The 27,948-nt window shown below is 47.9% G+C and overlaps 1 protein-coding gene across 3 annotated transcripts; it reads left to right on the top strand.

Annotated features, from left to right (window-relative positions):
* Positions 1-16: 16 nt before the first annotated feature.
* On the top strand, positions 17-27,948 carry LOC119847484 (zinc finger protein 696-like). Of its 3 annotated transcripts, none has more exons than XM_038382314.2 (5): positions 17-233; positions 20,826-21,802; positions 23,609-23,735; positions 25,775-25,888; positions 26,465-27,946. In XM_038382314.2, the coding sequence occupies exons 1-5, from the start codon at positions 200-202 to the stop codon at positions 26,809-26,811; spliced, it is 1,599 nt and encodes a 532-aa protein (XP_038238242.1). In that variant the 5' UTR covers positions 17-199; the 3' UTR covers positions 26,812-27,946. The 3 variants fall into 3 exon arrangements, with proteins under 3 accessions (XP_038238242.1, XP_043357633.1, XP_043357634.1); XM_043501698.1 differs by having other exon boundaries at positions 100-233; positions 26,501-27,948; XM_043501699.1 differs by lacking the exon at positions 17-233 and adding an exon at positions 15,319-15,949.

Below are 27,948 nucleotides of genomic sequence, written 5' to 3'. Positions count from 1 at the left end.
AAACCCCCGGAGCCTGACAGACCCACTCCGCTGCGGGGAGGGCGTCAGACCCTTTACGAGCCGGCGCAGAGGCCGGGCTAAGCCCCGCCCCGGCTGAGCCTGACTGGCAGCGGGTCGCTCCAATCGGGACCTGGGATCAAAGCAACGCGTGGCAGTTGGGGCCGAGGGGAGAAGGCCCCGCCCCGCCCCGCCCCGCAGCATGGAGCCGGCCGCACGCGCGGGCCCTCGCGCAGGTGAGAGAGCGGCCGGGGGCTGCGGTGCGCGGCAGCGTGACGTCACGCCCAGCGGTGGAGTGACGTGGGGAGGGGCAGGCCCAGGGAGGGTAGAGACAGGTAGCGGCCCAGGGGCAGGTGGGGATAGGGGCAGGCAGGGAGTAGGGGCAGGGGCAGGTGGGGATAGGGGCTGGCAGGGAGTAGGGGCAGGGGCAGGGGCAGGTGGGGATAGGGGCAGGCAGGGAGTAGGGGCAGGGGCAGGTGGGGATAGGGGCAGGCAGGGAGTAGGGGCAGGGGCAGGGGCAGGTGGGGATAGGGGCAGGCAGGGAGTAGGGGCAGGGGCAGGTGGGGATAGGGGCTGGCAGGGAGTAGGGGCAGGGGCAGGTGGGGATAGGGGCAGGCAGGGAGTAGGGGCAGGGGCAGGGGCAGGTGGGGATAGGGGCAGGCAGGGAGTAGGGGCAGGGGCAGGTGGGGATAGGGGCTGGCAGGGAGTAGGGGCAGGGGCAGGTGGGGATAGGGGCTGGCAGGGAGTAGGGGCAGGGGCAGGGGCAGGTGGGGATAGGGGCAGGCAGGGAGTAGGGGCAGGGGCAGGGGCAGGTGGGGATAGGGGCAGGCAGGGAGTAGGGGCAGGGGCAGGGGCAGGTGGGGATAGGGGCAGGCAGGGAGTAGGGGCAGGGGCAGGTGGGGATAGGGGCTGGCAGGGAGTAGGGGCAGGGGCAGGTGGGGATAGGGGCTGGCAGGGAGTAGGGGCAGGGGCAGGTGGGGATAGGGGCAGGCAGGGAGTAGGGGCAGGGGCAGGGGCAGGTGGGGATAGGGGCAGGCAGGGAGTAGGGGCAGGGGCAGGGGCAGGTGGGGATAGGGGCAGGCAGGGAGTAGGGGCAGGGGCAGGTGGGGATAGGGGCTGGCAGGGAGTAGGGCAGGGGCAGGTGGGGATAGGGGCTGGCAGGGAGTAGGGGCAGGGGCAGGTGGGGATAGGGGCTGGCAGGGAGTAGGGGCAGGGGCAGGGGCAGGTGGGGATAGGGGCAGGCAGGGAGTAGGGGCAGGGGCAGGTGGGGATAGGGGCTGGCAGGGAGTAGGGGCAGGGGCAGGTGGGGATAGGGGCTGGCAGGGAGTAGGGGCAGGGGCAGGGGCAGGTGGGGATAGGGGCTGGCAGGGAGTAGGGGCAGGGGCAGGGGCAGGTGGGGATAGGGGCAGGCAGGGAGTAGGGGCAGGGGCAGGGGCAGGTGGGGATAGGGGCAGGCAGGGAGTAGGGGCAGGGGCAGGGGCAGGTGGGGATAGGGGCAGGCAGGGAGTAGGGGCAGGGGCAGGTGGGGATAGGGGGCTGGCAGGGAGTAGGGGCAGGGGCAGGTGGGGATAGGGGCTGGCAGGGAGTAGGGGCAGGGGCAGGGGCAGGTGGGGATAGGGGCAGGCAGGGAGTAGGGGCAGGGGCAGGTGGGGATAGGGGCAGGCAGGGAGTAGGGGCAGGGGCAGGTGGGGATAGGGGCTGGCAGGGAGTAGGGGCAGGGGCAGGTGGGGATAGGGGCAGGCAGGGAGTAGGGGCAGGGGCAGGTGGGGATAGGGTATAGGTGCTGGCAGGGCTGTGGGGATAGCGGCTGGCAGGAGATGGGGTTGGGGTAGGGACATGTGGGGATAAAGGCTGGCAGGGGCTCAGGGGTAGGAGCAGGTATGGATGGGGTAGGTGGTGGCATGTGGGGATAGGGACTGGCAGAGGGGTGGGAGTAGGGGCACGGGCAGGGGCACGTGGGGATAGGGTGTAGGGGTTATGGCGTAGGAATAAGTGGAGATAAAAGCAGGCAGGAGATGAGGTTAGGGGTAGGAGCAGGTGGGGATAGGGGCAGGCAGGGCCCAGGAATAGGGACAGGTGGGGATAGTGGCAGGCAGGGATTGGGGTAGGGACTGATAGGGGCATGTGGGGATAGGGTATAGGGGCTGGCAAGGGCTCTGGGGTAGGAGTAGGTGGGGATAGGAGCAGGCAGGAGATGGGGGTTAGGGGTAGGGACATGTAGCAATAAGGGCTGGCAGGGGCTCAGGAGTAGGAGCAGATGACAATAGGGGTGGGTAGGGGCAGGCAGGGGCCCAGGGGTAGGACCAGGTGTGGATAGGGACTGGCAGAGAGTTGGGGCAGGGGGGTGGGATTAGGGGAAGGTAAGGGCATGTGGGGATAGGGTGTAGGGGCTATAGGGTAGGAGCAGGTGGGGATAGTGGCAGGAAGGGAGTGGGGTTAGGGGCATGTGGGGATAGGGGTTGGCAGGGGCTCCAGGGTAGGAGCAGGTGGGGATAGGGCCAGGTAGGGGCAGAGGCAGAAGGGATAGAGGCTGGAAAGGGCCCAGCCCAGGGGTGGGGGTATGTAGGGGCCCAGGGATAGGCAGGTAGGGGGCATGGCCCAGGGGAACACTGGCAGTCTCTGTGGTGGCTGTGCAGTGACTGAGGGGCGGCACAGGGCTCCCTGCTAAAGACTCCAGGGATGGTGCTGCTCCCTGGGCTGAGTCTGCTCCCCTTGGAACACCAGCTCAGCACCGGCCTGAGTGTGGAGCCCCCCCGCCCCCAACGCAAGCTCGGAATCTCTTGGACAGCAGCATTTGTAGGGGTTGCACATGCACTGTGCACTTGTGAGATCATAAAGGGTAAAGTGGCTACAATCGTTCCTCAGTTTCCTCTTCCCATACGTGGCAACAAGAAAGAGCTGTTGAGTTTGCCTACTACCCTGTAATAGGTTTCAGATTAGCAGCCGTGTTAGTCTGTATTCGCAAAAAGAAAAGGAGTACTTGTGGCATCCGATGAAGTGAGCTGTAGCTCACGAAAGCTTATGCTCAAATTTGTTAGTCTAACGTGCCACAAGTACTCCTTTTCTTTTTACCCTGTAACAGTTTTTCTCTGAGCTCTCTTTGGATCAAGACCTATCCTGTATTTTGTCTTCTGTTAATGATGTTGAATTGTGTTTTACTCTTTCTTTCTGATAATCTTAAAAACAAAACAAAATATCCATTTTTGTTTTGTGCCCTGTCCACATGTAATGGCAAACTTGCAGGCTTTGGGCTACAAAGCCTGTCCATCCTGTGATGGACTCATCCTGTTAGCTGCCAGCCACAGCTGGTCTTTTTTGCCTCAGGGAAATACATATACCTGGCCGGTGCTCAGTATGAATATGAAAATCCCATGATACCTGCCTCAAGTTTTACCTGCTGGAGAAATCCATGTGGATCATCTTCGTTCCAGAAGAGAGAGGATCTTCCTCTAGATTGAATCAGGCTCCCATGAAGTCATCCTCTGATAGTGCCCATACTTGCTGGCACACCACTCCTATAACCACTGTGGACAAGAAGTTGATACCAGAGAGAGACTCCGCACTAGTGACCTCTGCATTTGTGACCCTGGTTTCAAATCCAGCACCAAGAGACAAGGGAAGTCGGAGCACAGAGGCAGACATGGATCCAGGAACCACTCGGTGTCCTTCCATAAGGAGAGGTGGAGACAAGGATCAGCCCTCCAGGGAGTAGACTACTAAGCTCTCTACAATTGCAAAGGCTAGTGAACCTCTCTCAGTCATAAGCTTGGCTCTGGAGAAACATGTCCCAGTACCGATCTTAACACCATCCATAGGACTGGTACTGACATCAGCAACACAGTTGTGAACGGAACCTGCGGGCTCCTTATTAGAGGAACCAGTACTGACGATGTCCCAGGTACCACTGCCTCAATTGGCACCAATGGATACTCCCAACACGGCACTGAAATCGCTGAACAAGTTGGCACCAATCATTGAGGACATTTCTTCATCATCCCTATCTCCAGGGCACTCATGCTTGCTGATCTCATAAAGAACCCTTTCCTCTGAAAACTAAGGAAGGCTCTATAGAATGGTCTAGAGGCTTGTCCCTCCAACCTCTCTATGGGTGGCACTAGACTGGCCAGCCACAAGCAAGCTAGCCATATTGATATAACATGCCACCATGGACATGTTGGGGACCCCCATCCCATGCCTCTGGGAGCTGTTCTTCCCACCCTACAAAAAGGAAATTAAGGTCCGCCTGTGCACCCATAGTCAGATTGCTATCACCTTTCTTGGGAGAAAAGAAGCAAGGAGTTGAGGTGAGTGCATCTGAATGGGGGCACCCTCTCTTCCTGTCCAGATGAAGCTGTCATCTCTGCCAACATCAGCTCTGGACAACTTCAGGGCTTTCCAGGAGCTGCTTTCCAGAATTGCAGAGACCCTGGATACAGAAGTCTCTTTAGATGTTTGACAACCTGTGCTCAGCTACACCAACCAGAGTCACCCTTCTGATTAACGAGAGTATCCTAATAGTCACAAAGTCACTGCGACAAACACCTGCCACCGTACCCCACCCACAGCCAAACAAGCAGAAAGGCATTGTGAGGTGTCACAAGAGGGTTTTGAACAGTACTTTACGCACCCAGTGCAGTGACCCGAGCCTCAGCAAGTCTATGCCTACTGTGAGGTAAGTGGAGGCAAACCAACACACAGGAGGTTACCTTAAATTTTAAACTGTCTAACTGAAAAATCCCAGAAATTTGGCAGGAACAGTAATAGAATATAAATAATTAATGTAAAGTAGCATCAAATACTTGCTGAGGAAAATAAGAAACTTTAAATTACCATCACAATAAGTTTTTTTACAACATGCTGTGTCACTCCAAGAGGGAATTGATGACTCCTCTCCCTGGCGGCAAAGTCCAGCTTCACCCCAGCTATCCCATCTTTTCCTCTCTCTGGCTTTTGATGCTCCATTACTTGGATGCTACAGGGACTGCATTTCTTTCCAACAGATGCACCCGCGAACAACAGCTCCTCAGCTGGAGGGCCATACACCTTCCCAGGCACCCAAACAGTACCAATGTGGACACAAGAACAAATGGATATAAACTGGCCACCAGGAAGTTTAGACTTGAAATTAGACGAAGGTTTCTACCCATCAGAGGAGTGAAGTTTTGGAATAGCCTTCCAAGGGAAGCAGTGGGGGCAAAAGATCTATCTGGCTTTAAGATTAAACTCGATAAGTTTATGGAGGAGATGGTATGATGGGATAATGTGATTTTGGTAATTAATTGATCTTTAAATATTCATGGTAAATAGGCCTAATGACCTGTGATGGGATATTAGATGGGTGGGATCTGAGTTACCCAGGAAAGAATTTTCTGTAGTGTCTGGCTGGTGAATCTTGCCCATATGCTCAGGATTTAGCTGATCGCCATATTTGGGGTCGTGAAGGAATTTTCCTCCAGGGCAGATTGGAAGAGGCCCTGGAGGTTTTTCGCCTTCCTCTGTAGCATGGGGCACGGGTCACTTGATGGAGGATTCCCTGCTCCTTGAAGTCTTTAAACCACGATTTGAGGACTTCAATAGCTCAGACATAGGTGAGAGGTTTTTTGCAGGAGTGGGTGGGTGAGATTCTGTGGCCTGCATTGTGCAGGAGATCAGACTAGATGATCAGAATGGTCCCTTCTGACCTTAGTATCTATGTATCCCTCTGTCTGTGTCTCAATGGTCACCTCACTGGCCTTACGCTCTGTGCCCCTTGTGGCCAGGCTACTTGTACACTGCCTTTCATGGTCCAACTTCCTCTCCCCAGATTCCTCAGCAAATCCCGTGTTTGCCTCAGTGCAGTCTCTTTTTACCTCCTTCTTCTTGAACTGCCTTCCCACTGCCAATTCTACGGCAGATTCCAAGCCCCTTCTCAAGCTTGAGCAGCCCTCTTGTCGACTGTCTCTTCCCCCCAGGACAGCACTCTATGCTGCTGCGTAACATATGCAGGCCCTAACATTTCCCTGTTGGTCAAAACTGCAGCAGGTGCTAGTGCCAAGGCCAGGATTATTACATCCAGCACTAGGCTCATTGGTAGTATCTGCTGTTTGTGAAAAAATAAAAAAACAAACAAAAAGTAGCCCCCAAGATGAGGATCCAAAACAGCTGGACCTTTTTGGGAGGAAGGAGCATAGCTCTGCCTCACTCCAACTTCATATTTCAAACTGCCACTCCACACTTGGTACCAGGCAACAGGTTTGAAATGAGAGTTGAATGTCACATTCACACCAGTGGAGAGTTGACCCCTCCTTTGAATGTCACTTTTCCCCATTCCATTGAGTTTGGTCTGTCATAGCAACAGACAGATGGATGCCAGACATAGTTGCCTGTGGCCACTCTGTCCAATTCCAACCTCTGCCCCTTTCCCTGTCCTTCAGGGACCCGTCTCATAAGAATACTGGGGAGAGGGGGACCCAACAGATTGCCTCCAGCTTTGTCTAGAAGCCATAGATGAAGTACCTCGGGAGTACAGGGGAAGAAGCTGCTATTCCTGGTATTTTCTTATCCTGAAGAAGAAACGGGAGGTCTGTGTCCTATCCTAGACGAGAGAAGATTGCAGATGGTAACACTTGCCTTCCTTGGCCCATCCCTTCAGGCTCAAGATTGGTTTGTGGCTCTATTACAGTGTGGTCTTGGTCCATGATTAGGGATCTAGGTGCTACCATAAAACAAATTATAATAATACTTACAAAGACACTATAATAGAGGCTCAACTTAAATGTATGCCTCAAATTAAAAAAACACAGTAAAAGAACTAAAAAAGAGCCACTGTGGCTTAACAACCATGTAAAAGAAGCAGTGAGAGATAAACAGGCATCTTTTAAAAAATGGAAGTCAAATCCTAGTGAGGTAAATAGAAAGGAGCGTAAACACTGCCAAGTTAAATGTAAAAAATGTAATAAGAAAAGCTAAAAAGGAATTTGAAGAACAGCTAGCCAAAAGGTAATAACAAAATGTTTTTTAAGTAAATCAGAAGCAGGAAGCCTGCTAAACAACCAGTGGGGCCCCTGGACAATCGAGATACAAAAGGAGCACTTAAAGACGATAAAGTCATCACAGAGAAACTAAATGAATTCTTTATTTCAGTCTTCATGGCTGAGGATGTTAGGGAGATTCACAAACCTGAGCCGTCTTTTGTAGGTGACAAATCTGAGGAATTGTCACAGATTGACGTGCAACTAGAGGAGGTTTTGGAATTAATTGAGAAACTTAACAGTAACAAGTCACCGCGACCAGATGGCATTCACCCAAGAGTTCTAAAAGAACTCAAATGTGAAATTGCGGAACTATTAACTATGGTTTGTAACCTGTCCTTTAAATCAGCTACTGTACCCAGTGACTGGAAGATAGCTAATGTAACGCCAGTTTTTAAGAAGGGCTCGAGAGGTGATCCTGGTAATTAGAGACCAATCAGTCTAACATCAGTACCGGGCAAATTAGTTGAGACAATAGTAAAGAATAAAATTTTCAGACACATAGAAGAACATAAATTGTTGCGCAAAAGTCAACATGGTTTCTGTAAAGGGAGATCGTGTCTTACTAATCTATTAGAGTTCTTTGAGGGGGTCAACAAACATGGACAAGGGGGATCCAGTGGACTTAGATTTTCAGAAAGCCTTTGACAAGGTCCCTTACCAAAGGTTCTTATGTAAATTAAGTTGTCATGGGATAAGAGGGAAGATCCTTTCATGGATTGAGAACTGGTTAAAAGACAGGGAACAAAGGGTAGGAATAAATGGTAAATTTTCAGAATGGAGAGGGTAACTAGTGGTATTCCCCAAGGGTCAGTCCTAGGACCAATCCTATTCAACTTATTCATAAATGATCTGGAGAAAGGGGTAAACAGTGAGGTGGCAAAGTTTGCAGATGATACTAAACTGCTCAAGATAGTTAAGACCAAAGCAGACTGTGAAGAATTCAAAAAGATCTCACAAAACTAAGTGATTGGGCAACAAAATGGCAAATGAAATTTAATGTGGATAAATGTAAAGTAATGCACATTGGAAAAAATAACCTCAACTAAACATACAATATGATGGGAGCTAATTTAGCTACAACTAATCAGGAGAAAGATCTTGGAGTCATGGTGGATAGTTCTCTGAAGACGTCCACGCAGTGTGCAGCGGCGGTCAAAAAAGCAAAGGGGATGTTAGGAATCATTAAAAAAGGGATAGAGAATAAGACAGAAAATATCTTATTGCCCTTATATAAATCCATGGTGCACCCACATCTTGAATACTGCATACAGATATGTTCTCCTCATCTCAAAAAAGATATACTAGCATTAGAAAAGGTTCAGAAAAGGGCAACTAAAATGATTAGGGGTCCCATATGAGGAGAGATTAAAGAGGCTAGGACTTTTTGGCTTGGAAAAGAGGACACTAAGGGGGGATATGACAAAGGTATATAAAATCATGAGTGGTGGGGAGAAAGTGAATAAGGAAAAGTTATTTACTTGTTCCTATAATATAAGAACTAGGGGTCACCAAATGAAATTAATGGGTAGCAGGTTTAAAACAAATAAAAGAAAGTTCTTCTTCACTCAGTGCACAGTCATCCTGTGGAACTCCTTGCCTGAGGAGGTTGTGAAGGCTAGGACTATAGCAGGGTTTAAAAAAGAACTGGATAAATTCATGGATGTGAAGTCTATTAATGGCTATTAGCCAGGATGGGTAAGGAATGGTGTCCCTAGCCTCTGTTTGTCAGAGGGTGGAAATGGATGGCACGAGAGAGATCACCTGATCATTACCTGTTAGGTTCACTCCCTCTGGAGCACCTGGCATTGGCCACTGTCCATAGATCGGATACTGGGCTGGATGGACCTTTGGTCTGACCCAGTCTGGCCTTTCTTATGTTCTTATGCTGCCATCCACCTGGCTCACAGGAAGTACCTAAGGAGACCAGTCATTACAAGTGAAAGGGGCCAATTTTATGGCTTTGCTGAAGTGGCAGGTAAATGTTAAAGCTGAAATCTAACAAATTAGATTTGCCAATTTGATAAATGTTATGCCAATATTTTAATGGAATCTAATGAAGATAACTCCTTTTCATTGAGTCTGGGATTTACTAATTTTAACATTGGGTTTTTCTCAGATCTGTATTTACCTTGTACAGTACTTTTCAAGTCAAGACACTTAGTTATTCTTAACCAATCAACAAGTTCATTAATTCATCAACAACCACATAGATATGCAATCAATAGTTTTGTAGATTAAGTTCAGATATCAGAGGTTCTAGGCATATAATGAATAAAACAGACTCTCCTGCAAATGTTTTATATAAACAGCATTGAGGCCATGCAGTTATAGTAGAGAACAACACAAATCACTAAGATATCTTATTACATTTATTTATCAGCAATCAGTTCTTTAGTATCTCTAATATGTTTATCACACTTTAAATAGTTCTCCAAGGAGTAAGGATGCACTTAGGGCACGCTTATGGTGAGGTCCTTGCTATTTCTAGTGTTTGGTTTGGAGTAGTATAAAACATCGAAAGCAATTACTTAAAATTATTGTTTGTGGTTTTTGGACCAATTTACTTGGTCTTACAAAGAAGAAACATACATAGCATTACTTAATTAAAATCCAACATATGGTTCTTTAGGGTCTTACTTGAAAGAGAACATATTGCAGCCTGCATATATGTGATGCTGCTTGGCAGACTTCATTTGAGGCCATTGCAGGCCTGGTTGAGATCTGCCTATTTTACTAAACACAGCATGAGGAAAAGGTGTTCCCCCACATGTCCTGTCAGCCTTCCCCAAATAATTCCTAGAGCAGCTCTTTTAGAACAACATCCAATCTTGATTATAAAATTGCCAGTGATGGAGAATCCACCATGATCTTTTGGTGAATTGTTCCAGTGGTTAATTATCCTCATTGTTAAAAAATATATATATATATATATATACACCTTATTTCCAGTCTGAATTTGTCTATCTTCAACTTCCAGCCCTTGAATTGTGTTATAGATAGGGCCCTACCAAATTCACAGCCATGAAAAACGTTTTCACGGACCATGAAATCTGGTCTTTTGTGCAGGGCTTTGGAGCAGAGCCCGGAGCTGGAGCACAGAGCAGCTCCAGAGCAGTGGAGCTGCAGGTTTTTGCCTGGAGCTGGAGCGGAGCCGGAGCACAGCTCCAAAGCCCTGCTTTTGTATGCTTTTACCCTATACTATACAGATTTCATGGGGAAGACCAGTGTTTCTCAGACTGGGGATCCTGACCCAAAAATGGGGTTGTGGGGGGTTGCAAGGTTATTTGGGGGGAGGGTCATGGTATTGCTACCCTTACTTCTGCCAGCAGCAGTGCAGAAGTACGGGTGGCAATATCATATCATGTGACCCTTACTTCTGCGCTGCAGTCTGCAGAGCTGGGTGGCCAGGGAGTGGCGGCTACTGACGAAGGGCCCAGCTCTGAATGCAGTGGCGCAGAAGGGTGGCAGTACCATACCAGGCCATTCTTTCTTCTGCGCTGCTGCTGGCAGCGGTTCTGCCTTCAGAGCTGGGCTCCCAGCCAGCAGCTGCTGCTCTCTGGCTGCCCAGCTCTGAAGGCAGCACCGCCGCCAGCAGTAGCGCAGAGGTAAGGGTAGCAGTACCGCAGCCCCCTACAATAACCTTGCGATGCCCCCATCACTCCTTTTTGGGTCAGGGCCCCCTGTAATTACAACACCATAAAATTTCAGATTTAAATGTCTGAAATAATGAAATTTATGATTTTTTAAATCCTACAACTGTGAAATTGACCAAAATGGACATGAATTTGGTAGGGCCCTAGTTATAGAATCAGGGTTGGAAGGGACCTCAAGGGTCATCAAGTCTAACTCCCTGCCAAGATGTAGGATTTCTTATGTCTAAACCATCCTATCCAGCCTCTTTTTGAAAACCTCCAGTGAAGGCGTTTCCACGACTTTCCTAGGCAGTCAGTTCCCTTGTCCTTCTGTTCATACAGTTAGGAAGTTTTGCAGCTGGAACCAATAAATTGACAAGAATGACAGCCAACAACCCATGTAAGTAACGCAGTGTCTACACAGACACTGCATCGCCCTACCTACACTGATGGAAGCCCTACGCCTCTCGTGGAAGTGAAGTTATGATGTCAGTGGAGTAGGGCACTTACATCAGCAGGAGAAGGCTATGGTGTGGGCACTGATATAATTAGGTCAATGTAAACTGCCTTACATCAGCCTAACTCCGTAATGTAGACCCAGTCTAAGTCTTAAACTGCTGTGCTGTAGTTTGAACCCATTGACTCATCCTGCGAGAGAGGACGTCCAAGAGAGAATAATTTTTCTGCATCTTTTTTATTGCAGCCTTTCAAATACTTGAAAACTGCTATCATGTCCCCTCTTAATCTCCTCTTTTCCAGACTAAACATACCCAGTTCCTTCAGCCTTTGTTCATATGCCTTGAATTCCATCCCTTTGATCATCTTTGTCGCTCGCCTCTGGAGCCTTTCCAGTTTCTCTGCATCCTTTCTATGCATTGGTGACCAAAATTGGATACAGTACTTCAGCCGAGGCCTAACCAGCACCTAGTAGAAAGATACTGTCACCTCCCGTGACTTGCATGCTATGCCTCTGTTAATGCAATCCAAAATTGCATTTGCTTTTTTTGCAACAGCATTGCCTTGCTGACTCATGTTGAGGTTGGGATCCACCACAACTCCTAGATCCTTCTCAGCAGTGCTGCTGCCAAGCCAGTTATCCCCTATTCTGTATTTGTGCATTTGGTTTTTCTTCCCTAAGCGTAGCACCTTACAATTGTCTTTGTTGAATTTCACTGTGTTGTATTTAGCCCAGTTTGCCAATTTATCAAGATCCCTTTTAATTTTAGCTCTGTCCTCCAAAGTGCTTGCAATTCCCCTTAGCTTTGTGTCATCTGCAGATTTGATGAGTATGCTCTTTAGCTCTACATCCAGGTCATTAATAAACGTGTTAAACAACATCAGACCCAGAACAGATTCCTGAGGAACCCCGCTTGAGACCTCCTTCCAGTCTGATATCATTCCTTTGCGGTTACTCTTTGTTTGTGATTGTTTAACCAATTATGTATCTACTTAATGGTAGTTCCACCAAGCCCGCATTTCTCCAGCTTACTTATCAGAATGTAATGTGGGACTGTGTCAAAAGCCTTGCTAAAGTCCAGGTATATTATATCCATTGCATTCCCCATGTCCTCCAAACCAGTTACCCTGTCAAAGAAGGAAATTAAGCTGGTTTGTCATGATTTGTTCTTAGTAAATCCGTGCTGGCTGCTATTCATCACCCCTTCATTCTCCAGGTATTTGCCAATGGAATGTTTTAACATTGCTCTAGTAGATCCCAGGTATTGCAGTCAGGCTGACTGGTCTGTAGTTCCCTGGCTCCTCCTTTCCCCCCTTTTTTAAAGATGGGCACCACTTTAGCCCTTCTCCTGTTTTCAGGACCTCTGCTGTCATCCGTGAGTTTACAAATATTATTGCCAGTGGCTCCGAGATTTCTTCAGCTCTTTCCTTCAGCACCCTCGGGTGAATAGCCTCAGGCCCTGCTGACTTGAATTCATTCAAATGAGTCAGAAGATCTCTGCCATGTTCTTTATTTATCCCAATCTGCATCCCTTTCCCTTTATTGTCTGTGATAACTTCACTAATCATCCGGTCACATTATTTTTTGTGTGACGACTCAAGAAAAGTAGGCATTGAGCAGCTCTGCCTTCTTATCATCTTCCATTACCAGTTCACCTTCTCCATTGAGGAGTGGGCCCACACCATCCCTGATCTTTCTTTTTGACTGACACATTTGTAGAACCCCTTCTTGTTGTCTCTAATATTCCTTGCCAGCTGTAACTCATTCTTTGCCTTGGCTTTCCTGATTTTGTCCCTATATGCTCATGCTATTCCCATATATGCTTCCTTGGTGACATGTCCCTCCATTTCCTGTAAACATCCCTTTGGATTTTAGATAGCTAAAATGTCCTTGTGCAGCCACATTTGTCTCCTGTGGCTGCTCTTATCTTTCCTTTGCATTGGAATAGCTTGCTGTTGAGCCTTCAGTATTACATCTTTTAGGAACTGCCAACCCCCCTTTGACTCCTTTTCTTCCTAATTGATCTTTTCTATTTCTCTCAGTTAGTTGAAATCTGCCTTTCTGAAGTCCAGTATCCTTGTTTTGCTGTTTTCATGTCTTCCTTTCCTTAGGATCTTGAATTCTATCAGATCATGGTCACTTCCTCCCAAGTTCCCGACCACCTTCGTGTTCACAACTAATTCATCAATGTTGGTCAAAACCAGATCCAAAATGCATGACTCCCTAGTTGTTTCCTCAACTTTCTGAATCAGAAAGTTGTCCCCTTTCTTTCTCTGCTAGATTGAAGAGCCCATTATCAAATACTCATTCCCTGTTAGTTCTCTCGTACTTTTGTTCCAGGGACTCAGTGGTTTTTACTGCTCAATATGAGATCAACATAGATTAGTTATGTTGCTGTGGTATTATCACATAATATAATTGGAGTAGGCTTGTTTATTTTAATTTAATTTTTTTCAATTGTTACGGACAACTCCTACTTATTACTGCTTGAAACGTTGTATCTTTTTTAAATCAAAAGGCTTCCTGTTTGTGTTATAATAAAATAGTTTTATACTTAGACACAAACCCAACACAATTGTAATAGATCTTGTACAAAGTATGCCTTGTAAGGTATCAATGGGAATGTTATAGTCTGCTAAGTATTATTACCCTGTTTATATGAGTGTATTATCATTGCATATGAAGTTATGAATCTTTGCTGTGTCTTTGTATCTCAAACATGTTGTGTTTTTGGGTAACACCCGCAAGACAGATTTACATCAAGACCAGCCAGCCATGGTTGATGGGCCATCAGGGAGAATCAACTCTTCCAATGGGCTTCTCCTGAAGATGTCTCAGAGAGGACATGGACAATGGAGGCCCAGTGTCTCAGCAGGGCACATAGGACGTGTGATCCATGACTCCATGTTGGAGACAGTAACTTTCCATGCACATGCACTGAAGATACAAATGGAGACTTTTTCCTGCTTCACATCTCTGGACTATGGTTTCTAACAAAAGGAAGCTTTGAACAATGGGCTGAGAACCCCCAGTCTTTTGGGTGATCTAGTGAGACTTACTGCAAGCTAGCAGATTTAACATCACTGCTGTTATCCTGATCTACAAACTCTGAAATCAACTGTAATGTATATGATGCATTTGAGTCTTTTAATAACTCTCTTCTTTTATTATATGAATAAATGTTTAGTTTTTAATTTACTAAAGGATTGGCTATCAGCGTAGTTTTTGGGTAAGATCTGAAATATATTGTGACTGGGGGTGAGTGTCTGGTTTTTTGGAACTGGAAAAATCTAATAGATGTGATTTCTGGTTTTAATCATCATTTATCACAGAAGTCTGGTTTGTCTGGTAGTGCATGAGGGCTAGAGGGCCTGAAGGGGACTGTCTGTGGCTCCTCAATAACTAGTAGAGTATTTGGAAGCACACATTTGTTACTGCCTTGGTGACATCTTGTAATAGAGTATCCACCAGTCTGGGGTCTGTGCCCTGTATTTCAGCAGTCTGACCTGAGATAGGCGCTCTTAGCTGTGTCCCATGCCAGGCAGCATGACGTTGGGTTTGTGTCAAAGAGTAAAACTATTGAATTACAACACAAAGAGGAGACATGTTGTTTGTGTACTACTTCTGTATGGGAAATAATGTAAACATTAAAAAAATGAAATTTCCCCAAACAAATTCTCAGAAATGAAAAAAAAATTGTATTGAAATTCTTTCCCTTGGGACATTGAGTTGAAATTGACATGCTTTAGCATAAATAAAATTGTTGAAATAACTTTTTCTGGCAAAAAACTGACAAATATCTAGCCAGCTCTTGTCTTCTGTGCCGTACAAGCGAACAGTCCAGACTAATAAACAGCTGTGTCACTCCGGCCCTGTAATGTTGTGTGTCTTACAATGCTTTGCTGAAGTAGCCCCTACCTGGGCCGCTCTCAAACAGCCTTCCAGCTTGCAAGCCACACCCTGGTTCTCACCAGCTTTGGTTATACTGCAGGGTGACCCCAACACACCCCCAGTCTTAAATTTCCCCCCAGAAATATATGTCCTGTACTGCCCTGCCTTCTCCTGGACAATACAAATTATATTAAGTCTGCTGTTTCTTTAATAGAAATAATATGCGCATAACTTGCCACCCCAAATGCAGATTCCCAGACACTTCAATTTAAACACACTGGATTAGATACAATGATAAAGCAAATTTACTAGCTACAAAGAATATAAATAATGAGACATAAAAGTCAGAAATGGTTATAAGAAAAATAAATATAAAACGTTTACTAATATCTAATTTAATGAATTATCAGATTCAAGCAGTTTCTCACCATATGCTGTTAGCAAGCTTACTGACCAAATTCTGCAGGTTAGAACCCCTCCACCAGATTCCAACAAAGGCTTCCTTTGTTGTTTCAGGTGCATTGAATGTAATGGGAAGGGAGAGAGAAAGGGGGGTGCCTTGGGGTATTTGTCCATCCCTTTTATAGTTTCAGTCCCTCTCTTGGGAGTCATTTCCAGCTGGGCACCAGGAGCAGTGTTCCCACCAAGAAACAATCAAGTGCCGCACACTGATTAGCAGAGCCGCGCGCATCCGGCACGTGTTCAGGTGCGCCTTCCCCTGCTGCTCCGCAGCTGCACTGCTCCTGCTCTCTGCCTTGGAGCCATCTGATCCACCAGTTGATTCCAGGACCCTGCTGCTGGCTGAGCAGAGCAGGGGAGCGGGGGAGAGAGGTGCTGACGTCAGGGTTTTCCCTTCTCCTCACTTCCCTCTGCCTGTGTACCCCATTTCTGCAGAGCTCGGGAGGAGGGACAGGGCTCAGGAGCAGGACGGAGCTGCTATGGTCTGAACGAGGCTTCGGGTGAGTGCCTCTGTGCTTAAAGACAGCACACGGTCTCTCATATACTTCCCCAGCAGCCAGCACACACACACACTGTCTCTGTCACACACACACACACACAGAATCTCTGTGTCTATGTCTCTCTCTCACACACACACTCTGTCTCTATCTCACACATACACACACACACACTGTCTCTCTCACACACTCACTTTCTGTCTGACACACACACACACACACACTGTCTGACACACACACTCTCTCACACACACACTGTCTGCCACACTCACTCTCACATACACACTGTCTCTTTCACACTCACCTCCCAACACATACTTGTGTTGTTGTTACTTCTTGGTACATCCTTCAATGCACATATATTCTGTTTCAGAGTAGCAGCCGTGTTAGTCTGTATTCGCAAAAAGAAAAGGAGTACTTGTGGCACCTTAGAGACTAACAAATTTATTAGAGCATAAGCTTTCGTGAGCTACAGCTCACTTCATCGGATGCATTTGGTGGAAAAACAGAGGAGAGATTTATATACACACACACACAGAGAACATGAAACAATGGGTTTATCATACACACTGTAAGGAGAGTGATCACTTAAGATAAGCCATCACCAGCAGCAGGGGGGGGAAGGAGGAAAACCTTTCATGGTGACAAGCAAGGTAGGCTAATTCCAGCAGTTAACAAGAATATCAGAGGAACAGTGGGGGGTGGGGTGGGAGGGAGAAATACCATGGGGAAATAGTTTTACTTTGTGTAATGACTCATCCATTCCCAGTCTCTATTCAAGCCTAAGTTAATTGTATCCAGTTTGCAAATTAATTCCAATTCAGCAGTCTCTCGTTGGAGTCTGTTTTTGAAGCTTTTTTGTTGAAGTATAGCCACTCTTAGGTCTGTGATCGAGTGACCAGAAAGATTGAAGTGTTCTCCAACTGGTTTTTGAATGTTATAATTCTTGACGTCTGATTTGTGTCCATTCATTCTTTTACGTAGAGACTGTCCAGTTTGGCCAATGTACATGGCAGAGGGGCATTGCTGGAACATGATGGCATATATCAATTGGTAGATGCGCAGGTGAACAAGCCTCTGATAGTGTGGCTGATGTGATTAGGCCCTATGATGGTATCCCCTGAATAGATATGTGGACAGAGTTGGCAACGGGCTTTGTTGCAAGGATAGGTTCCTGGGTTAGTGGTTCTGTTGTGTGGTGTGTGGTTGCTGGTGAGTATTTGCTTCAGATTGGGGGGCTGTCTGTAAGCAAGGACTGGTCTGTCTCCCAAGATCTGTGAGAGTGATGGGTCGTCCTTCAGGATAGGTTGTAGATCCTTGATGATGCGTTGGAGAGGTTTTAGTTGGGGGCTGAAGGTGATGGCTAGTGGCGTTCTGTTGTTTTCTTTGTTGGGCCTGTCCTGTAGTAGGTGACTTCTGGGTACTCTTCTGGCTCTGTCAATCTGTTTCTTCACTTCAGCAGGTGGGTATTGTAGTTGTAGGAATTCATGATAGAGATCTTGTAGGTGTTTGTCTCTGTCTGAGGGGTTGGAGCAAATGCGGTTATATCGTAGCGCTTGGCTGTAGACAATGGATCGAGTGGTATGATCTGGATGAAAGCTAGAGGCATGTAGGTAGGAATAGCGGTCAGTAGGTTTCCGATATAGGGTGGTGTTTATGTGACCATCGCTTATTAGCACCGTAGTGTCCAGGAAGTGGATCTCTTGTGTGGACTGGTCCAGGCTGAGGTTGATGGTGGGATGGAAATTGTTGAAATCATGGTGGAATTCCTCAAGAGCTTCTTTTCCATGGGACCAGATGATGAAGATGTCATCAATGTAGCGCAAGTAGAGTGTTTGTCTCTGTCTGAGGGGTTGGAGCAAATGCAGTTATATTGTAGCGCTTGGCTGTAGACAATGGATCGAGTGGTATGATCTGGGTGAAAGCTAGAGGCATGTAGGTAGGAATAGCGGTCAGTAGGTTTCCGATATAGGGTGGTGTTTATGTGACCATCGCTTATTAGCACCGTAGTGTCCAGGAAGTGGATCTCTTGTGTGGACTGATCCAGGCTGAGGTTGATGGTGGGATGGAAATTGTTGAAATCCTGGTGGAATTCCTCAAGAGCTTCTTTTCCATGGGTCCAGATGATGAAGATGTCATCAATGTAGCGCAAGTAGAGTAGGGGCATTAGGGGACGAGAGCTGAGGAAGCGTTGTTCTAAGTCAGCCATAAAAATGTTGGCATACTGTGGGGCCATGCGGGTAACCATCGCAGTGCCGCTGATTTGAAGGTATACATTGTCACCAAATGTGAAATAGTTATGGGTCAGGACAAAGTCACAAAGTTCAGCCACCAGGTTAGCCGTGACAGTATTGGGGATACTGTTCCTGACGGCTTGTAGTCCATCTTTGTGTGGAATGTCGGTGTAGAGGCTTCTACATCCATAGTGGCTAGGATGGTGTTTTTAGGAAGATCACCAATGGACTGTAGTTTCCTCAGGAGTCAGTGTGTCTCGAAGATAGCTGGGAGTGCTGGTAACGAAGGGCCTGAGGAGGGAGTCTACATAGCCAGACAATCCTGCTGTCAGGGTGCCAATGCCTGAGATGATGGGGCGTCCAGGATTTCCAGGTGCTGAATTGGAATTAATTTGCAAACTGGATACAATTAACATAGGCTTGAATAGAGACTGGGAATGGATGAGTCATTACACAAAGTAAAACTATTTCTCCATGGTATTTCTCCCTCCCACCCCACCCCCCACTGTTCCTCTGATATTCTTGTTAACTGCTGGAATTAGCCTACCTTGCTTGTCACCATGAAAGGTTTTCCTCCTTCCCCCCCCTGCTGCTGGTGATGGCTTATCTTAAGTGATCACTCTCCTTACAGTGTGTATGATAAACCCATTGTTTCATGTTCTCTGTGTGTGTGTATATAAATCTCTCCTCTGTTTTTTCCACCAAATGCATCCGATGAAGTGAGCTGTAGCTCACGAAAGCTTATGCTCTAATAAATTTGTTAGTCTCTAAGGTGCCACAAGTACTCCTTTTCTTTTTACATATATTCTGTGTAATTTTATTCTTTCAAGGTGCTGATGTTTTAGTTTTTTGATTGGTCATAATTTTATTTCTAATGCTTAAATTTAATTCTTTTGAGTAGTGAATTCTAAAATGCCTAACTTGTCTTGGCTGCAGTAATTATCCCTATTAGTAACTTTTTCAAAAATATATATTAAATCTAGGTTTTCTGTTTCTACTGGTGGCACACATCCACACATTACCATTGGTGCACATAACAAAATTCATTCTGCACATGGATGGAAAAAATTAGAGGGAACATTGACCAGGAGCGAAAGAATCTATGTGGAAAGATGTTTCCTGCTGCATTTTTTCTCCTATTTGAGCTTTCTTTGTTTCCCTTCCTGCTTGATGACTCTGTTTACTGATTAAATGCAAATTAAGCAGAGCACATGTTCCTTTGTTTGAGACAGACCTCTTTCACAATCTTAGTTTGGGCAGGGCTGTGGGTTTGGAACATGTCATTAACACCACACAGTGGAATCTAATAACTTCACATACAATATTGCCACACACTTTTTATCAAGGTGATAAATTAGCAAATTACAAGTTTTCAAATGATACCCTACCAGGCATACTTTGTACCAAGTTTATTACAATAGTATGTAGGATATGAATACAGAGCTACATTCTGTCACACCTTTACATTGACTAAAAGCATCAATGAACCTCATGCTCTCATGCCTTACCCTCCTCATGCAGCCTGTCACAAGGAGCAGGTGAAGCCGAGACCTCCTCTGAAGTTTATCCCCAATGTAGTCTCAAAATTTCATCTGAACTAGTCTGTCGGTTTACGTGTGTCCTCTCCCAAACCCACTCTCTGGATACTTCAGGGGACTTACAGCACTATGCAAACAGAACAAAATCATCCATCTCCTTGTCTCTTCATAGCCATCTCCGGTGCTTTGAGAGGGCAGGCTTTTTTGCCCCAGAGGATAGCCGCATAGATCATGCAGTGCATCTTGATGTATTGCCAGATGGCTGATGGGCCTCTCCCTCCAGCCATTGAGGCTCACTCTGCCGCAGCATAATTCACATCATCTGCTTGTATCTGAAAACTGCAAAGCGCTGTGCTCTTGACCTAGCTGCAGGTCAGATGCCAAGGACTGGAGAACAGTGCTACAATCTCAGTTCAGCTAGATCAGCTGCCTTCCAGATGGAACATTTCTTGCCAGCCACTTACAGCGGGATCCACACTGATGTGTATTTGAAGCAGTAAGAACGGTCACTTACCCTACGGTAACTGGTTCTCTGGGATGTTATCAGTGTGGATCACATGATCCACCCTCCATCCCTGCTTATTTGGAGCCCTCCACCTACAGGATTCTGAATAAGGGAACTAACGGATGGTTGCTGCCTCTCCATGCTTTACGGAGCTCTCAGATTGGAACGCAAGGAAGTGCATGGTGCATAGATGGCCCTGACGGACACGGCTGTTCAAGTCTCATCTCCTGCACACCTGCACTAGAACTCACATTGACCACAGGATCTCAAAGATCCGCAGTTACGGTAAGGTAAGAAATGGTCCTTTGCATGGAGGGGGCCATTAGTGCCACGATTTGAGAATATTTTTTTAAAGCCTTCAAATGAGGAGGCAGAGAGTAGGAGCCCTGACAGCTGCTCCCCAGGCCCCTTCCTAGTGTTAAGTTGTTTTCTGTCTTTGTACTATCCCCTCCCTGTACTCTCATCCAAGGAAGGATTGAGAGATTCACCGCTTTGGTTTAAACTCTTATGATTAGTGATTTATTGGTTACAAACCTTTCCCAAATGTGTGTGTCTCCAAAGCCCAGGGAATGACTTGTGTTTGGATTCTGTTTTTCTTGCAGATGAGAATGGGATGGGGGCTGACAATGAGGAGGCCGGGCTAGCTCAGAACGCTCCTAAGACCGTGGATTCTCTCATGGCATTAACAGAAAGATTCAGAGAGAGTGATTCCCAGGGTCCTGGCAAAGAGGATTCCTCTGGGAGTCCGAGCGGGACACAGTGGCAGCAGGGGGACACTGTAGGGAAGAGACAGAGTAAATCTGACTGGGGCCAGCCAAAGAGCCAACCAAGAGAGAAGCCCCATCAGTGTCCTCAATGTGGAAAAAGATTTGGACACAGTTCACACCTTATTACCCACTGGAGAGTCCATACAGGAGAGACGCCCCATCAATGTGCCGAATGTGGGAAGAGGTTCAAGCACAGGTCCTCCCTCAATACACACCAGAGAGTGCACACAGGAGAGAGGCCCCACCAGTGTCTTGAGTGCGGGAAGAGCTTCCGGCACAGCTCCCACCTGATCACACACCGGAGAGTCCACACAGGAGAGAAGCCCCATCAATGTGCTGAGTGTGGGAGGAGATTCCGGCACAGCTCTTCCCTTAATACGCACCGGAGAGTGCACATGGGAGAGAAACCCCATCAGTGTGCTGAGTGTGGGAGGAGATTCCGGCAGAGCTCGCACCTGATCACCCACCAGCGGGTCCACACTGGAGAGAGACCCTACCAGTGCGCTGAATGCGGGAAAACCTTTGCTGGCCACTCCGCGTTTGCCACCCACCAGTGGATCCACACCGGAGAGAAGTCCCATGCGTGCGCCGAGTGTGGGAAGCGGTTCCGGCACAGCTCCTCCCTCCATGCCCATCGCAGAGTGCACACTGGAGAGAAACCCCATCAATGCACTGAGTGCGGGAGGCGATTCCGGCAGAACTCACACTTAATCGCGCACCGGAGGGTCCACATGGGGGAGAGCCCCTTCCGCTGCCCTGGGTGTGGGAAAGGTTTCAGCCACGGCACAGACCTTATTCGACACTGCAGGAAGGTGAGTCCCCAAGCTGCCAGGGCAGGGGCGGGTTACAGGGACGCTCTATGACATTACCCAGGGTACAATCTGGACTGATGAACAGCTGTGTCATTTCAGTGCTCCAACTTGGGGAGCCTTTTACACTCTTTGAAAGCTAGCACTCCTGGTCCGCTCACACAGAGCCTGCAGCATGTAAGTTACTCCCACTTATAGCATGTGAGTGCTGCAGCTAGCCACTTTCGATTTACACTGCAGAGCAACACCAGCAAACTCCCAGACCTGGACTGTCTCCAGAAATGTATGCCTTGGACTGCCCAGCCCTCTCCTGGACAATACAAGTTCATACAAACCCCTCATTTTATTAATAGAAAATGATAGGCACAAATCCTATTATCCCGAATGGAGTTTCCCAAACACCTCAGTTCGAACACACTGTTTTAGATAAAACAATGAACAAGTTTATTAACTGCAAAAAGATTTTAAGGGAATATAAGTCATGAGGCATGAAGGACAGAATTGGTTACAAGAAAATAAAAGTAAAACACAACTAATGCCTAATTAAAGCAGTCTCTCTCACCACATTACAGCAGTCTTACTCACTGAATTTCTTCCCATCAGGATCCCTCCTCCAGTCCAAAGCTGTTTCCTTTGTTCTTCAGATGTTGTGGATGCCATGGATAGAGAGAAAGGGAGGAATAATTTGAGGCATCTACTCTCCCTTCTTATAGTTTTTTCTTCTTCGAGAATCATCTCCAGCTGAGGTTCAGAACAGAAAGTCTGTGTGGATGGAACCCCCAGCTGTTTCTTTATCAAGATGTAGATTTTTCCCCACACCTTCTTTCCTGCCAAAGAATGATGACTTTACCAGGTGATGGTCTATTTGATTTTTTTGACACCTGGCTGAAGTGTTGGATAGCCTTTTCTCTCTGGGGAACTGGTTTGTGACTGCTCCCCAGACTTCGAACATGTCTTAGTAACATCTTATAACTTTATATGCGCACATATTTTACCAGGACAATAATTGTCAGCAAATTATGAGTTTTCAGATGATATCTCACAAGGCATACTTTGTACAAAATTTATCATAGCCCTGTAAAAGGGGTGAACATAGTGGTACAGACTATCACACACTGTCCTCCCCCAAGTGGTAAACCTGTTCCTGGGCCTTAGGGCTTGTCTACATAAATGTTAATCCATAATACAGTAGGGTGTGAATTTAAATGGATTAACTATTTCAGATTAACTTGACATGTGGATGCACTTATTCTGGAATAAATGTGCTTTATTCTGAATTAGTTTAATCCAAAAGTGAATTAAACTAATTTGGAATAAGGCATGCCTATTCTGGAATAAGAGCCAGAATAGTCTAAGCCCTTAGAAAGGCAGCTTTCTCTGCTGTAATATAACAGTTTCTCTGCCTGTCTTGTCCACTTACAGTAATAAATATTTAAAACGAAACCAGGGTTTGGACAGGGCCAGAATCGTCCTGTCTCAGGGCATGAACTGCCCGCTAAAATATTGGGGGAGAGGAGAAATTTCCCTGGGGGCAGGACTCCCATATCTGCCTTCTGCAGGGTTTGGGGCACCTTCTTCCAGACTGCTGTCAGAGACTGGATACCAGGCACCAGGCTAGAGGGAGCCCCAGGTGCCTTGAATCCAAGGCCAGAGCCACACAGGCATCATGCCGTCTTGCCTTTTTCCTCTCAACAGAAAGCAAAGCTGCACGGAACACGCAGTGGAAGCCCCTGCTACTCCATGGGTGGATGAGCAGTGGGACAGGCCAGGGAGAGGCAGGCACTGAGGAGGAGGTGTTTGTTGTTCCAGGTGCCAGTGACGTTTGCGGATGTAGCGGTGCATTTCACAGCGGCAGAGTGGGCCCTTCTGGGTGAGAGGCAGCGGGAGCTCTACCGAGACACGATGATGGAGAACTATGGAAACGTGGCCTCTCTGGGTAAGGGATTTGCTTCTCCACATGTGTTAGAGTCCAGGCCTTGGCTCAGGGTTTCTCATCATCCCTTAGCATTCCTAGGGCTCAGCTTCTGTAGTTCCCAGAATCTGTGTGAGGAGCTACTATCCCCCACTCCCAGGGCCGCACCAGCAGGAGACGGGACAGACCAGCTTTCCTAGGTTCATAGCGTTTAAGCGCAGATGGGTTCATTAGATCATCCAGTCTGACTTTTTGCATGTCACAGGCCCTGACATGTCACCCCAATACCCCTGTTTTGAACCCTGTGATTTCAGTTAAACTAAAGCCCTTGAGACACTCCACCATTGTTAATCACGGGAAGAGAACAGGAGAGATCAAGGCATCACTAACACCTGAGGCCCCTGCAATGGCAGGGAATTGGTTAGGAGTGATCTGAGCAGGCGACCCTCGTCCTGGCTGCAGTGAAAGGTGAAAACCCCCTGTGGTCCCTGCCAATCTGACCAAGGGGAAGATTCCTTCCCAATCCCAAATCCAGCATCAGTATGACCCCAGGCATGTGAGTGAGGGACCAGCCGGGCATCTAGAGAAAGGATTCTCTGCACCACGTCAAACCACCAGCCCACCCCAACCAAGATCCTGTCTCTAGCTATGGCCAGATTCAGTTGAGCATCAGTGGGGGGAAAATCCTTCCTGACCCCTTCGGGTGCTTGTCTGAAGCCACGCATCTTGACTGTGGATTATAGTCATTAGGATCTCCAGTACGTGTCCCCAGAGCACAGCACTGTGCTTGGAAGAGGAGGCTTCTGGGTATCTTGCCTACTGTCCGTATTCAGAAAATCTCTAGCTGTGTTTTTGGGTGGGGTGGGGAGCTAGGGGATAAACACTTGCTCTGTGCCAGAATCACAAAGCCTCTCGGGGTAGGGTGGGGATACCCTGGCCCTCAAACGGGCCAGTCACAAAGAAAAGTGCCCTGTAGCCTGGGACTGGGGTTTCTCAACATCCCGGTGGCAGTGACTGCCATGGAAACCCAAGGAGAATGTTTCGAGTTGCAGTGTAAAGCTGTGAGTTGGAGGGGAAGCGCTCACTCTGGGTTGGATGGATGGATGGATGGATGGATGGATGGATAGGGGAATTCTGGTTAATTCCTGCAGGGAATGGCCCTGAGCACCTGCGGCCTGTTTAACTCTGAGATCCTCTTTTCTCCGGTCTGACTTGCCTCTGGTTTCAGCCTCCAGTCTAGCAATGGGGGGTCCCTGCACTCCTGACCTGTGTCTCTTTACACCGACTGAATGAGTCTCCCTGCTACAGGGAGGCAGTGTACACACTGCAGTGCTAATCGCTCTGGGTTAACCCCATTGTGTTTGGTTGTCGTGCAGCCAGGTTGGCTCTTGATTCCAAGAGCCTCCCAGAGGTGATGCGTGGGGAGGGGGCATGGGGAGTTCAAGTGCCCCCAGATTGGCCTGCCATGAGCGAGGAGGGAGAGGGGCTCTACCTTCCCCTCCCTGACCTTCTCCCCCTGTACCTTTGGCTAAATTGGCTGCGCTCCCTGGCAGCCGGGCAGGGAGCAGGACAGAGCCACATCTTCCTGAGACAGCCTGGCTGGGAGGCAGAGTGGCCCACTCCCTGCCTGGGCTTGGCTGCGGTGCAGGGGGGAGCCCCTCACCGAAGGTAACATGGGACAGGGAGAACGTAGCAGCCCCGGACTCTGCCGGGGCGGGTGTCACTCAACAGGAGAGACGTGTGGCGGTCACATGTCCTCCCCTTTAGCTTGTGCCCCCAGTCATAACTTGCCCTGAGAGGGGGAGGGATTGGATTTAGCTCTCTGAGTTGGAGATAGAGGGTCCATTGGCATTTAGCAGAGGCGCTGGTGTCTTAACAGGGGCACATCAACTCCCCTCGCAGACACTTCGCCTCCCCAGAAGGCTTCCGTGGTGTTTCCCCAGCTCTGCGGATCCCATCTTCTTGTGGGCACGGGAAGGGTGGCTGGGGTTAAAATAATGGAACAATAAATGCTGAGACATTTGGCTTGTTGGGACCTTACCTTTGGACTTTCCCATGAGCAGGGATTCCCGTTCACAAGCCTGACATCATCTCCTGCCTGGAGAGGGGGGAGGAGCCCTTTGTCCCGGCTGCCCAGGGCCTTGAGGAACCAGGGATCCTGAGAGGCATCTACACAGGTGAGGGATGGGATGAAGCACCTCCGAACCCATGGACGAGTGAAATGAAATGTTGGGACCCTGGCAAAGCGGCGCGAGCGCCCCCAGCTCTGCCTCCTCTGGTAAGCTCTGCGGAGGCAGGTCTTGGCCGGAGATGTGCAGTGTTTGTCATGGCTTTGAGCAGCCTCTTTCTGCCTGGGGGGATTCGCCCCCCAAGTACCAGAGAGTTCTGGAGCCATGCTACAAAATGTAAACGTAGAGTCCTGAGGCCAGAAGGGACCATTAGCCCCATCCAGTCTGGTGTCGTCAATCACCCAGGCCAGAGAACCTCCCTTGGAGAATCCTGCATCCAGCTCCGTGGCTAGTGACTGAGCCAGAAAGGATCCTAGGGATCCAGAGAGAGAGACCCCTGCAGCCCCCCTGCTCTGTTGCCTTCCCTTCATTATTCCCTTTCCTAGCTGTCCTCGCCCATGTCCTCCCCTCGGCAGACGGATGTTGTGCATTCAGCTCTGGGGTTCCTGCCCTGGGAGCAGTGGTTATCGGTGACACACCTGTGTGCGGTTCCTATTCACAAGGTTCCCTGTCTCCCACCCCCAGGTGACAACTCATACCCAGATGGCCTCTTTATCCCAGATAATGACAGGATTGTGTCTCTGATTCGAGAGTCCTCACCTGGGAATCCTGACTGGAGAGCAAGCGAAGCAGTGGGCACGTTTTGGAGCTGCACAGAGACAAATCCGCTCTGTGCACTGACTGGGGGGGGCGTCACAGCTGGTGTTGCATCAGAGACACCCCGCCGGATAGAAACCAGCAGGGCTCCGTCCCCTGGGCCCAGGGGGCCCTGTCCCACAAGACACATTCTGCATCACACGCCATTCGGGGCATGTGGGGTCAGCCGTGAGTTGTGGTCTCAGGGGAAGGGAGCACATTCCTGGGGTGATTAATTGCTTGGGAATCACATAATGGGGGGGGTATTGGGGTAGAAACCAGAGGGGAAGGATTCCTGGCTGTATCACTGGCCTGCTGGGTGACCTTGGGCAAGTCACTGCCCTGCTCTCTGCCTCAGTTTCCCTATCAGTAAAATGGGGATAATGTTACTGACCTTTGTCAAACACTTTGGCGTCTAGTGAAAAAAAAACCCACTAGACAAGAGCTGAGTTTTATTATTTTATTTATTTTATTTTATTATTAAGGAGTATCTTGGGCTTATTGATCATTGCTTAGGTGCCAGTGATCATGACTTGATTACATTTGTCATGTGCAAACAGAATAATGTCCAAACCAGTATAATTATATCTACACTTGTACTTTAAAAGGGCAAGTTTCACAAAGCTGAAAAAAGTGACTAGTCAAATGAGCTGGGAGAAAGCATTTAATCAGAAAATTGTGAATGCTGTTTTGGAGTTGTATAAGAACATTGTACTAGATGCCCAAAAAAGCCCAGATTCCCCAAGCAAGAAATAAAGGCTATTCAGGTGGAAAAAAACCAACAACCTGGCTTAGAGATGTGAAAGCAGCTATAAAAAAATACAATATGTAACATCTGGGGGAAAATATAAATTAGATGCTAGGAATTGTAGAAAATTGCTAAGGGAAGCAAAAGGACACAAGGAGATTATCTACGGCCAGCCGAGTTAAGGACAAAAACTCATTTTAAGAATACTTAGAACAAAAGGAAACCTAATGATAGTATTTGTCCATTACTGAGGCAGGATACTTGGCTAGCAGGACCATTGCTCTGACCTAGTATGGCCGGCCTAATCATAGAATATCAGGGTTAGAAGGGACCTCAGGAGGTCATCTAGTCCAACCCCCTTCTCAAAGCAGGATCAATCCCAACTAAATCATCCCAGCCAGGGCTTTGTCAAGCCTGACCTTAAAAACTTCTATGGAAGGAGATTCCACCACCTCCCAGTCTACACCCCCTATCTGGCCTCCTGCATATTCCCACCCCCCCTTACTCCAGGGGTGACTTGGGGAAGAACAGGTGTTACCTAGCAGCTCTGTTCTTGGGGAACCAGGGCACAGTACCCAGCCTGTCTGACTCATGAAAGACACCCCTCCTGCCTCATAGAATATTA

Source organism: Dermochelys coriacea, chromosome 23, assembly GCF_009764565.3.
Source record: "Dermochelys coriacea isolate rDerCor1 chromosome 23, rDerCor1.pri.v4, whole genome shotgun sequence".
In the NCBI taxonomy this organism is placed as follows: domain Eukaryota; kingdom Metazoa; phylum Chordata; order Testudines; family Dermochelyidae; genus Dermochelys; species Dermochelys coriacea.
Note: the sequence above shows the minus strand (reverse complement) of the source record. Positions and strands in the feature narration are given on the sequence as shown.

What these genes read in the sequence shown, in the direction of transcription:
- LOC119847484 (XM_038382314.2), top strand. Translation starts at nt 200, where the DNA reads ATGGAGCCGGCCGCACGCGCGGGCCCTCGCGCAG. An exon ending in TTATTCGACACTGCAGGAAG is followed by an intron (nt 21,803 to 23,608) that starts GTGAGTCCCCAA and finishes TTGTTGTTCCAG; the next exon opens with GTGCCAGTGACGTTTGCGGA. An exon ending in TGGAAACGTGGCCTCTCTGG is followed by an intron (nt 23,736 to 25,774) that starts GTAAGGGATTTG and finishes TCCCATGAGCAG; the next exon opens with GGATTCCCGTTCACAAGCCT.